The sequence below is a fragment of the Chrysemys picta genome, chromosome 11 (assembly GCF_011386835.1).
Source record: "Chrysemys picta bellii isolate R12L10 chromosome 11, ASM1138683v2, whole genome shotgun sequence".
NCBI classification, from domain to species: Eukaryota; Metazoa; Chordata; order Testudines; family Emydidae; genus Chrysemys; species Chrysemys picta.
The window spans coordinates 9522833-9535709 of NC_088801.1; the positions used below are offsets into that span (position 1 = coordinate 9522833).

At 42.4% G+C, this 12877-nt stretch overlaps 1 protein-coding gene across 2 annotated transcripts in view; it reads right to left on the bottom strand.

Annotated features, from left to right (window-relative positions):
• Positions 1-480: 480 nt before the first annotated feature.
• Positions 481-12877, bottom strand: part of TFCP2L1 (transcription factor CP2 like 1) — a 45138-nt gene continuing 32741 nt past the window's right edge. For both annotated transcript variants that reach the window (XM_042843068.2, XM_005279775.5), the window contains 5 exons: positions 11467-11557; positions 10623-10723; positions 9252-9394; positions 6801-6852; positions 481-5830 (listed from right to left, as the gene is read on the bottom strand). In XM_042843068.2, coding sequence (XP_042699002.1) covers positions 5793-5830; positions 6801-6852; positions 9252-9394; positions 10623-10723; positions 11467-11557 — 425 coding nt within the window. In that variant the 3' untranslated portion in view covers positions 481-5792. The remainder of the gene's footprint in view (positions 5831-6800; positions 6853-9251; positions 9395-10622; positions 10724-11466; positions 11558-12877) is intronic.

Sequence of the window (12877 nt, forward strand, 5' to 3'; positions counted from 1 at the left end):
CCTTCTGCAGGAGCCTCCAGCATAGAAGACATGTGGTTGCTCCTGGGAAGAGGAAGGGGAAGGGTGGCATGGCCCATAGTGTTTCTATAGCCCAGTTATTCCCCACTGCTGGAATGGGGCATAGAGACTTTTGGCAGCCGGGTGAAGTTAGAGCTACCCCAGCAGAGGAGCAACCCTAAGCATAGCAGAAGAGTGATGGTAACAAACCCAACTTTGCCCACTCCTTCCAGGCTCAACCCTGCAAACATTTTGGCCCTGTTCAGGCAAAGCACCGAAGGGCTAAAGCAATCAGCACATAGCAGGATCAAACCTTTGGTCCCTACACAGAGCTGAGCTCAGGCTGGGAGATAAATCTAGGCCTTTGCCCGGCAAACTGATAGTGCCGTCTGTTAACGGTGCCGCAAGACATCCTTCCACAGCGAAAAGGACCATCCGCCTCAACCCAAGTTTAAAGGACAATATATTTCATCAGACAAAATATTTCTTACAAACAAGTTTATTCGCATTTTGACTGGAGCACAGATTCTAGATACAGATTTCTTTTCTTCTGCACAACAGTACAATAGCCAGTGCAAAATATGCTTTTTATTTCACGTACAAAAAACAAAAACAAAAAGGTGTGGCAGTATTACTCACAACTGGTATGCCTCAGCCTCCATTCTAACCACCTCCATTCACCCTTTGCTAATCACAGACTTACTGGTCAATGGCTGCATTGTCAGCGAAGAGAGGGGACTCCCATAGCCCTTGGAAAGAAAAACACCTACCCCAAGCAAACTGGGAAAACAACTTTAAATTTAGAGAAATACAAGCCATTAAAAAAAAAAAACCTGAAAAACCTTGGGGGAGAGGAGGGGGGGGCGAGAGCTGAACAAATTTTAGGGAATTACCAAAAAAAGGTACAAATCTGAAATGCACAGAAAATTAGGCACTATCTTAACCCATTTTTAAACAGACGGGTGAATTAAAATATACGCCCAGTCTGCCTTTTCATCTGCATCCATAGAAAAGATACCAATCCCAGTACAACTTTTGCCCCACTCAGAGTACATTGTGCTGTATCATAATCTTAGCAAAGTATTAAGGAGTATTGGCTTATTATGCAGAAAGTTAACCATTTCGTTTCATAGCTGAAGGAGGAAGAAAATAATCACAATCTGAGCAAGCATTTCTTTGAAAGTACAGTCAAATGAAACCCCTAGCACTGTGATCCTTTGGAGGATTGTTGGAATTACAACAAAACATTTAAGCAATACATCATCAAGCTATCATAGTTGCTGTGTGGTTGTTCCGCTCAGGGAATAGCTTTTATTCCAAAGCTTTGCCCAATCTATTTTTTTAAAACTGTATTTAACTCAGTCTTCCAGAAGCTACAATATAGAGTAACAGAATTAGTATAAAAATATGGTTGTCTTTACCAAGGCACTGTTTATACCATAGAAACGCATCAAATTTCAAGCGTACCAAGCTTAATTCAAACCACAGCAATGATTACATACTTTTAAATTTCTACCCAATGGGACCAGTTGGGTCTCTAAGCTTGATCAACCAGAGTTCATTACAGTGAATAGAAATTAAACAAAGCAGAATGCCAACTAAAGCCAAAGGACACAGCAAATACCTAGCTCATATACATGTCAATATACACAGGATAGTATATATATTACATCATTAGGAAATTGCCCTCCATAGATTTAAAAAAAAAAACCCAGATATTCTTCAATGTGTTTAGCGTGAGATTTTATATCCAGTTAGATCCCACTCAATACAACTAGAGCCAAGTCTGAAAAGCATCAGGAGACATCTCAGACTGTTTAAATTCTGGCCAATTAACATAACAAGGAGTGAGTACCTGGGGAAGCAAGTGGAGTTTGCATTTTGTCTAACAGCAACTGTCTCATTTTAAGAGGAAGGTACTCATTCAAATCAGCACATTTGTACCTTTTCCTCCAGAAGCTGAATAGATGCATATTTAGGTGCTTTCAAGACTTCTCTAACCACCGCCAATTAGGCACTAATTGTCCCAACACACTTACTCCTGTATGCCTGTCGATAAGGTGATTTGTTAAATAAATTCAGCTGTTGCTCTGTTTTGGGAATATGTTCGTGCCTTGTTACACGCTGGGAGGTGCCAAATTGCTTTCATTCACACCCATCTATCCCGCTCTGAGCCAGAGATTGCATTGTGACTGTTGCAGATCCCACGACCATTCAGGATACAATGTGTGGTTTCATTAGAACCTCCAGGAATCTAAAGTTCTACTGTACACATTCTGGACAAAAAGCTGGAGAGAGGCAAACTACAGAAATCTCATTCTCCTGAGAGACTGAAGCAGGGCTTTGGTTCCAGTTTAAAAGCACATCAGAGAGGGCAAAATCACAACAGGTTTCAGACGTTTAGGCACTTCTATAGATTCCAAATCTGCTATACATTAAAACTAAGTTATTCTAAAGTAATTTGAGCATAGTGGAGATTTTTTCCTTTAGACATTTAACACACATACAGAACAGCCAAGAGGACAAAATCTGAAGTCTTTGCTCAGTCTTTACTCAGGCAAAACATCCATAACTGCAGTGGGAGGTTTGCCTGCATCATGCTCCTAGATTTGACCCAAAGATATTGCTCTGACTGGTGTCCCTATATGCATTGGCAGTGTATTGATAAGGATTTTTGGTCTATGCATCCATCACAGCATAGTCTGTGGATTATACAGCAAGATCTTTTTAGTCAATGCAAATTCCCATATAGCCTTTAGGACATAATATATTAATAACCTGTCTATGTAGGCGTTCTATAAAACCCCAGTAGCCCTGAAATCGGGCAGCAGGAAGTTCTTAAAATGCACCATTATAGCCAGGATGCACCTACACAGATTTGTACAGATAGGTTTTCGTTAGGCAAGTGCAGTCTCCCAAGCGTCCCATTGAGTCAGTGTAATCCCAGTAGAACTATAGTTATTCCTTCACAAGTTAGGGCATTTCGATACATAAAAGTTGTATCACTAACTATAGGACATTTCATTTCAAAATCAAAGACATTCCGTCCCCCTGACTTGTGCCCAGAGAAGTTCTGCGGCACTGCCTCGGATTCACACTTCATCTTAATCAAGGGGTCCATATCAGGGAATGGAGCACTCAGACTGATAGAACTACGGGGCTCAGATCTTGCACCCAGGAAACAAGGGGCACAAGTAAAGTTCCCTGCTCCAATTTGAATAAAATTCATTCAACCAGAGTTTTGGCCACCTTTCTACACAAAGTTTCAGCTGGGGCAGCGTACAAAGCAGCCAATTGGGCAAGAGTAGGGCCTGTATTTGAAATGTTAATTAGCAGAGAAGGCTGGGAAATATCTGTAGTAACTGTTTATTGGGAGGGGTGGGGGGACAGGAAGAGGCAGGGTTTTTTTGTTTGTTTTTTTTAACAGAAACACCTTTCCATTGGAAAATGTTGATTCTCTCCCCCGCCCCCCCGCATTTTATTTTATTTTATTTATTTGAAAAAAAAATTAAAAAATTGTTGCGTGTCCATTAGAAATTAATCAATCTACCAGAGTGCCCTGTATCCCCATTTTCCTCTGTGGGCTGGACTCCATCCCACATTACATCTTCCATAATGCACTACGCCGCCACGCACACCTCCCACTCCACCCCCACTGGCTAAGCTACTACACAATGCATCATGGGAACTGGAGTCCAGCCCACAGGGGAGAAGTGGAGCAGGAGGCACCTGAACTACAGCTCATTTTGACAATGTTTTGACACTTCCAATTTGAAATGTTTGGTTTCAACATTTCCAAAACGGCTGTTTTTCAAAACTTTTCATCCTGTGAAACGTTTTGTATTTCAACTGTTCAGACCAACTCAGGGCAAAAAAAACAAATGGCAAAGTCTCAATTGCCCACAGGAAAGAAATTCTCATTTTCAATCAGCTCTCCTAATTAGCCACCAAAAAGAGTGAAATGCAACAAGGGCCTGATCCAGCGTCAATTGAAATCAATGGGAGCCAGATCAGGCCCATAAAGATGAAAAGGAGAATGGTAGATACAGGCATGCGAACAGGAAGCAAGAATGACACAGCAGATGTATGCGAGGAGCAAGTATTCGGAATGCCCCCTTACCTGATCTTAGATTCAAATAAACTGATTGCATAAACTAACACGGCTACCCCCTGATACTTGATTGCATTTGCTACAGCAGATAGCTTATGTAGAAAACAGAAGCTACCACAACTAAAACCTAACATTTACAGCAAGTATCAGTTACCAAAAACTTTCGTTGAATGGAATAAATCCAGAGTTAAGTTGTCAAAAGATTTAAAGTCATTCTCAAAAAACAATGCACTTGACTGAAGCTATTCTAAGCTAAAAAAATATAGTGTGAATTGTTCGCCTTGATTTGTCCTCATTTGCATCCTCCAAAAAAAAAAATCATTGGATTGTATGTGTGTACATTTCCATCCATGTGGAGTCCTTCTGGCAGCATGCTAAAATGGAACAATACACATTCACCTCTAGTAGCAACAGTGGAACAGATGTAGCTACACAGGTCCTACAGCTGAGTGAAAAAAGAGAGGGGGCAGCTGGAGAAGAGGTCTAGAGAAAGCTTAGCAGGGTACCAAAAATGGAAATTAGCCCAGTATCTGCTGTGTTGTCAAATTGAATGGGAAGGCAGCAGGACGAAATGCTCACCAGGGGCACTGAGAAGGAGAGGAAAGTGTTGGTTGGTTGTTGTTTTAAAGAGGAAAGATAGAACAATGCAGTGTGAATCACAAACAGCCATAACTGACTGGTTATAGGAACACAGGACGGGATGCATGCAGATACTTAAATATTAATTGGGCCAGAAAACAAGCAGACTTAGGCATCTAAAGATTCCACTTTAAATTAAACAATGGAACAACTTCAATAGGAGAAACTGAGGGAACCTCACCTCAGAATTTTCCATAGCCTAGTGGCTAGGGACCTCACATTGAGAGAATCTGAACAGGGATCTTCCATGTTTCTACCCCTCAGGATGAGGGGGGGGGGCACTTGCACTGGGGATCTCCCACATCCTATGAGTGTACCCTATCCACCAGGCTAACGATAAGGGAAGTTTTTCTCCCCTCCCCACAGCTGTTATGTTTTGGGTCCCACACGGGCAGCCAAACACCTGTGTTCCTCCAGTTTGTGGATCACTAGCCAAGATAGGTGCCTCCATGCAGCGTGTTGACTTTGTGGATCGCAGTCAAAGGTGCCTATCTCTCCCCATTCATTGTACAGGGAGCCAAGGTGTCTAAATTGGCTTTGTGGCTCGCAATGTTGTTCCAGGGATTTTCTAGGCACTATGACACTCAATGTTGTTACACCTACGCCCGTTCATGGATCCCACCTATAGTCCTCTGTCTAGAAAGAGGATAAGAGCTTGTATCTGAGATGAGACTGGTGCTGAATGCAAGAGTACTCAGAAGGCACTGTAGATAAACCAGTTCCAGCCATGAGAATTGCTTTTCGTTTTGCATTTCCCTTTAGAAAAAGGCAGATGTATCTGAGCAATAAGCAGGACCCTCAACAATTTAAAAGCCTAAATAGGAGGGAAGGGGTAGAAAAATACACAGACGCTCTGAAGATATTCTCATCTCCATTCTCAGAAAACCACTTGTCTACGAAGTTTGTTTTTCCTTAAGACCTTTGGTATTTTTCAGTTCATGGGAGCGCTTTATCCAAATGGATCTTCATGTTTCCAGTCTGGGTTGCAGCAATCTTGGTGAGGCATCGTAGTTTTAGGCTGTTACAGTCCTGCTAGGCCGAGTGGTCATTTTAAAATGATGTGGTAGCCATCGTTGCTTTCAGCTGTAATAGCAAAATGCTTTTCAGTGCAAAGATTATTGTGATCTATTTTATATAAAGAAGATGAAGAAATGTAACATTCTGGTCTTTCCTCTAATGCAGCTTACACTCTGCTACCATAACTAATTAATAAGGATTAATACTGAACGTTCATACAAAAGCATTTTTAAAAATGACTCTAATAGGCGATGAAGGCTAAATTCTGATAATTTACACTAGTGATGTCAATGGACTTATGCCAAATTGGCACCAGTATAAACAGAGAATATGGGCGAGATCCTCATCTACTGAAAATTGGCTTCCATGGAGCTAAGATGGTTTACACCAATTGAGGTTTGGGCCTTTGAATTCAGTGGCTTTAGAATCCACCTAAATTCAATGTAACAGAGCAGAATTTAGTTTCAGATTTACACTGGTATAAGGGAGGGCAGAATTTGGCCCTAGTACTTATTTTTATGCATTCAGCTACCACTCCAGTTGTGCTTGATGCTAGAGATGCAAATCAGAAAAAGTCAACCTTTTCCAGATAGCTTAGAAGGGATTCAAGGCTTCAAATGCTTCATGAAGAAGTTAGTCTGAGGATTCATTTACCTGTATACTCACTCTCAGATTCTTATCTCAGAGGATACAGTGGTTCTTCATAAAATAAAATCCTTCATTACGAGGAATAATTACTTTACACCTCAGTTATGTCTACGCTTATCAGAATATGGATTTAAATGGGGATGGGAGATATTTTAGTCCATTAATGCATTTGACTTTTGCAGTGTTATTTGCTACACATTACTTAAATTTACATGGCCAACAAAGGAAACCAAAGTTTCATTTACAGAACTTTTGGTTATTTATATCTGCCATATCCCACCTTTCCATTTCTCAATCCCCCCTCCCCCCCCCCACCATTCTTTCCCTGAAGTTCTTAGGCAGTTGAAAGCAATAGTATAAAACGGTAAGTAGCATCAGAATAGCATACCTTTTAATGTGCTGATAACAAAACAAGACTCATCCTGGAAGTTTTGCACCATCTGAATGGCAGGAAAAAAACAAGAACAAAAATTCTTCATAACAGTTGATGTCTTAACATTTTGAGCACAACAAGTTTTAATTCAATGCCCAATATAACTTTTAAAGGGAAGGTCAATCAACTGAGCATCAGATCTTACAAAGCACTGAGCATTTTGCCCCAATACAGCAAAGCAACTGAATATAGGAGTAGTCCATTAAAGCCAATGGGACTAACTCATGCTTAAGTGTTTTTCTGGATCAGATCTATAGTGCTCCTCATTTGCAGGATCGAGTCCAAAGATTACCACACAAATTCATGTTTTCCTGCTACATCAAGTCACCCAGTGCATCCCCACTCTGGATCGGGTGAGGGTCTGGCCCTTAAACTGGCCTACCTCCATTGACTTCAGCAGGTTTAGGTCAATTTACATCAGGTGGGGTCAGGATCGTCATGCAGGCTTATTATACATTTACTAGTTTTTCACCAGTCTATTTTTAAGTGTCCCAAGCACCAGGGCTTCTATAACTTCCTTGGGGAGACTATTGTCCCTCTCCAACAAGGCCTGATCTCGCACCACTAAAGTCAGTGGCAAACACCCTTTAAAGTCAACAAGGCCTGACAAGGGCCACAGATCTTACTATCAGGAAGTTAAAAGTCATGGATCATATCCTAAGCTGGTATAGTTCCATTGATTTCAATGGAACTATGCCGATTTACAATTGCTGAGATATGGTTCCTTCTTTTAAAGTCTAGTTTACTAGTGAAATATTTGTCCAATGAAAGGACGCCACTCAGTTAAGAGTAGATCATTGCTATCATTTCATTCTTTTGAATATGAGAGGATGTTTGCTCCTAAAAAAAGGAAAAATGGAGTCCTTCCTGTACATACGGAATATCATTAATGTCCTTAAATAAAATAAGCTAGACAGCATACATCTGATTATTTTGCTTACATGTAACATTTGCCTGTTTCTTCCTCTCTGCAAGTAGACAATACACATTGACCAAAATCATATGAGAAACTCAAAGAGAAGAGTGAGATCTCTGCTGGTAGGGTTAGTAGCTAACCTAAGCAGAGCTAGTTACTCATGAGAAGCAAACAGATTTTAAAGAAAAGTCCAGCTTCCATTTAAATCCCCAAATAACTGATCAGGTTGGGCACAGAGTGATGAGCTCCTCTGGAAAAGTGTTACAACGGGAGCTGAGGCCCAGAGCTTGGAAGGCAGTTAAGTGCCTAACTTTTTGAGCTCTTTTGAGACGTTAGCTCCCATTGTGTGCTGAGCACTTGAAAATCTGGCCCCTACCTGTTTAAACTTGACCCCCAGTGGCAAGCAGAGCAATTCCACTTCCATTCTCTTGAAGTTCTCATGCTAAGCTCCCTTTCCACCTCTGGTTCCCCTCAGGCTAAGTTAACTCCCCTACTCTCTCTCTCTCTCCCCCCGCCCACCCCAAATTAGACTTCACTGCACTGGGTGTGTGTGCACCTAATGATGCATGAAGTACATTAACTCAGTGCCTCTCCTTTGCATCACTTGTGCCTCTCTGCCACTAGAGCACAAAAGACCAAAAATAAAGTAATAGATATTGTTAATAAGTAACTTAAGTATTTAATTAAGGCCCCTCACACCAGAGGTAGTTGAGGCAATTCCCTCCCTCACAGGTTGCCTCAAAGCACTTCATGCTTATTAAACGCTGAAGGTTTCTGATTTAATCGGGGTGAAATGGCAAGGAGACTTTCAGAGTACGCATTACAGGCTTAAATTTAGGCCCCATTTGAGTCCCGCTCTCTGCTTCGTTTGCTTTAACAACGTTCCTTTCAGGTGTAGGGCCAGTCCATCTAAATGAAGCTCCTTAAGTGATTCTGGTGCATGAAAAGAGTAAGTCATTTAGAGAAAGAAAGAAGAGTGGGGCAATTCACTATGAAGTGCTTGTGTAAGCAGGGAACTGCCAAGAATTCAGGGACTTTGTTACATACACCTAGAAAGCAATGGCTTTGGCTCAATGTCTGCAGCCATTGGCTAAGACGGAAGAGTGACTGGCAAGTGATTTCCAGGTGCCCAACCTTAAAGAGTCTGATTTTCAGATCTGGTACCCAAAAAGTTACCACTTTTGAAATTCACTCATTCATTGGAATTAAGATATATTTCATGCGACAGCAAATATCACTGAAAAGGAACTTCTCTTAAGGAGAAAAAAGGAGAGTTGTATGGCTGAATTCTTTGATTTAAGACTCAAAAATATCTTGGACAAGTGTGATAGTTAAACAAATTTTTTAGGCTTAGTAATCTCGACTAGTTCCCTTGGAGACTCTTACATAGTTTTAAAGGTCAGCTTAACTATAAGAAAAGAAAGAAAGAGTCAGGCAGCTGTCTTGAACTCTGATACTTCATACCAGATGTGTTTGCTTTAGCCCCTTACCTCATTGCTCACTAATACATGGATCCCTGTAGGTCCTTGCCGATAGATCCGATTTATCTGCTGTGGGGAAATGCTATACAAGTTTGCAATCTTCTCAATTAATTCCAGGGTTGTCAGCTCTTCCAAGAAGACTGCATGATATACTGCAATAATTAAGGGAAACAAGCCTTTATACATACAACCAAAAAGCTTGACTTCAATGAATGAATTGGATATAAAAGATCAAGCGCTAGATCTGGAGCTGGTGTAAGTTAGCATAGTGCCTTTGAAGTAGCACCAATTTATACCAGCTAAGGATCTGCCCCAAAATGGCTAATATTTATTTCTCTGCATGTAAGAATGCAAGGAAAATCTAGATACGTTTTGGCCCAGATTTGCCTGCAGAAAGACTCAAGAACTGCCAATAAAACCACACATCACAAGACACTAAATGAAACCCCCTTTATACGAGTGCTAGTTGATTTTCTTAGAGAATCGTTTGATTCTGCTGACCCCATTTTGGCACTTTGGATACATCTGAAAGAGAATTAGTTTGAGCTACAGGAAGATGAATGAGTTTCTATATTATAAGAAAAAAGCCTAGCACACGTGTAGTTCTTTGCAGGCATAGATCTCGAAGCAGAGCCCAGAACAGAACCTGGATCTCCTGATGCCCAATCCTGTGGCCTATCCTTCAGGCCCCACTACCCTCTGGCATTTCTGCATGTGCCATTCTCAAAAGGGCAGAGTCTTGCATCTGTTCTTCAAATTCTATTAACTGAAACAGTTGCCTAAAGTACAATGCTTGCCATTAAAAAGTCAACATCTCCTATATGGTGTTATCAGTTACTTCCCATTTTACATGTGAGGTGATAACTGCAGTAGATCAGATACCAATGGGTGGTAACGTTTGACAATGTTGATTTTTAGAAGGGTAAAGGGGCCACAATCTCCCTTCCATCCAAGGGCTTGAAGGGGGCCATGGAGAACCCCTGAAGTGGGCAGGGCCGGCTTGAGAGAGGGCATGGCCAGGACAGCTGGGAGAGGATGCACTGATTCAATTGGTCTCCTTCGTGGCATTCCATTGTAGGGGCTACTGTGGAGCCACTAGCAGAAACTGCCCTGTGTTGATGGCTCCCTTGAGGGAGGGTGGCAGTGCAAACATCACCTGCCTTTCCTGAATAACCCTCAAGTCAGCACAAGTTGCATCTCTGTGGCAGGCAGGATGCTGTCTGTGCTCCATGCCCTTGTGGAGCTGAAGCCAACCTAGTGGAATTACAGCTGGGGTGAACCACTGTTAACTTTTCAGACATGGAGCAGTCAGATGTGGAGTTCAGAACCAACGCATCTCATCAGACTAGCACTTATGGGAGCAGAGGTCAGGAAACTTACCACACAGATTACCATCTCCATTCTCTCGTTTTTGGTGCAGATGAGACCTGTTCTGCTCTGGTTCTTGACAGACATAAATTGTCATTTTAGGCCTTACGTTTCTATGGGTTTAAAAACAAAAGCGAAATTCTTTGTTATTAGACTGTGTTGTTGGTGTGAACCGGTCCACAATGCACTGGAACAGCTGTGGTGGACTCATTTGGGTAGTACATAAAAAGCAGTTAAGGAGAATCTTGACATTAGTGTTGCAGAGGAGAGGAGATGTGCCAGGAGATTTGGTAACTGAAGCTTCCTAACCCTGGGAGATGATGGAATTGGTGCTGAGCAGACTCGACTCCTATGAAGCAAATAAGATTGAGGGTGTTCAGCACCACACAGGAGGCCCTTAGTACATAGAAGGCTAAAGCCCTCAGTTACTGACCTGAACCCAGCCCGGTTGGTTAGTGAGTGTAGCCACTGCCTCCTGATGAGGGTTAAGAGGCATTTGTGGGCTGTGTCTTTTTAGTCCATTCAAACCTTGGTTTCTGCTGAGACAGGCAACACAGGTACCAGATGGGATGTGAACATGTCTCTACTGGGAAACACATTGAGACCACTAACTGATTCCAAACAGACCACTGAAAACCACATTATGCTAATGACTTTTCACTCATCTCTGACCGAGGCAGTATTCAAACCCATACCTTAGGGTGAATAGCCCACTGCCAACCCCCTGAGCCAAGCAGACTCTAAGGAGACCTACTTCGAGGACTTTACAGAGGCGCTGTAACCAGAGACACTGAATTAACACTGGAAGCACCAATGGACGCCGCAATAGCAGTATCTGGAAGAGATAGGTACAAACCTTCCTTTGATTGCATTAAAGAGCCGAATTCCATCAGCAGGCCCACAGATCTGAACAAAATCTTCTTTGGACATCTTCAGTAAGTCAGCACCTAGACATTTTGAGGTTATTTTTAGAGGTTAAACAAAACAAAAGAGCTTCCAAATAATCCGAAACATGTACAGCTGGACCAGTTAAGAGATGCTGGATGAACAGTTAACATTCCCAGGGTGTGCACTGCAATCGATCCCTTCACAACAGATTTTCTGCAAGTCCACAGAATGGCCAATAATGAGCAGTAGTCCAGAGGAAGTGCTTTCAACTGCCACATGCACAAGCTAGATTGAGTTCCTGGTCAGTGGACCAAAATCTGCTCTCAACTACACACATCAATGTGGTTTTAATGGAGTAACACGAAACAGAATTTGGCCATGCAACCCTTGCTGCCCTAGATGGCTAGGGCTGGTCATGACCTAGCTTTCCTGCTGCACAGGGACATTTTAAAATGTCTTCTTGTTGACCAAGATTGTGGAGGTCTTAAACTCAACTTGATGACATTTCTGTTTGTCTGTCTGCAACATAACTTTTGAATGCCTCATCTGACCAATTTAAATGTTTCAGAGAACATGCTATTCAGCATTGTTGGGGCCATGATATTCAGTCCCAGAATATTGGAAAGAAAAGGTGGGTGAGGTGTAATCTCTCTTATTGGACCAACTTCGGTTGGTGAGAGAGACAAGTTCTTGTCTCTCTCACTAACTGAAGTTGGTCCAATAAGAGAGATTACACCTCACCCACCTGGTCTCTCTGGAGAAAGTACTAGGCAACAATGGATATTGGATTTCCCCTATTGATTTTTGGGGAAATGGGGGACACATGGAGCCCCTGCCTTCTGATTACCACAGCCACAACTTCAAACATCTCCGCAATTATCTCTAGATCAAACATCAGATTGATGGCACCCATTAATACCATCCAGCATAACAATTCCCAACCTCTCCCCAGCCTCCTAATAGAGTTGGACTCATTGACACCTTGACAAACTGAATGGATTTATCTCCCAGATTAGCAATGGTGGGGAAGGGGAGAAATGGGGTGTACACACAGGCACTGGCACGTGGGGGGAGAATGGAGGATTGCACGGGAGGCACACAGAGCCCCTCATATTGGAGGGAAGGTTGGAAAAGAGGTGCACACAGAGCTACTAGCATACGGGGTGGGGAGGAGGGAAGTGGGTGACCCTGATATGAGAGAGGGGAAAATGGGAGGCACACAGAACCCCTGTCAGGGTGGGGAGGAAGGGAGATGAGGAGAGAAGTTGCAGAGAGTCCCTGAAACAGAAGGAGTTGGGAGGTTGCCCCACAGGGAGCTTGTAGGTGGAGAGACAGAGGGAACCAAGGAGCCCCGATATGTCCAATAAGCTCAGCCTTCT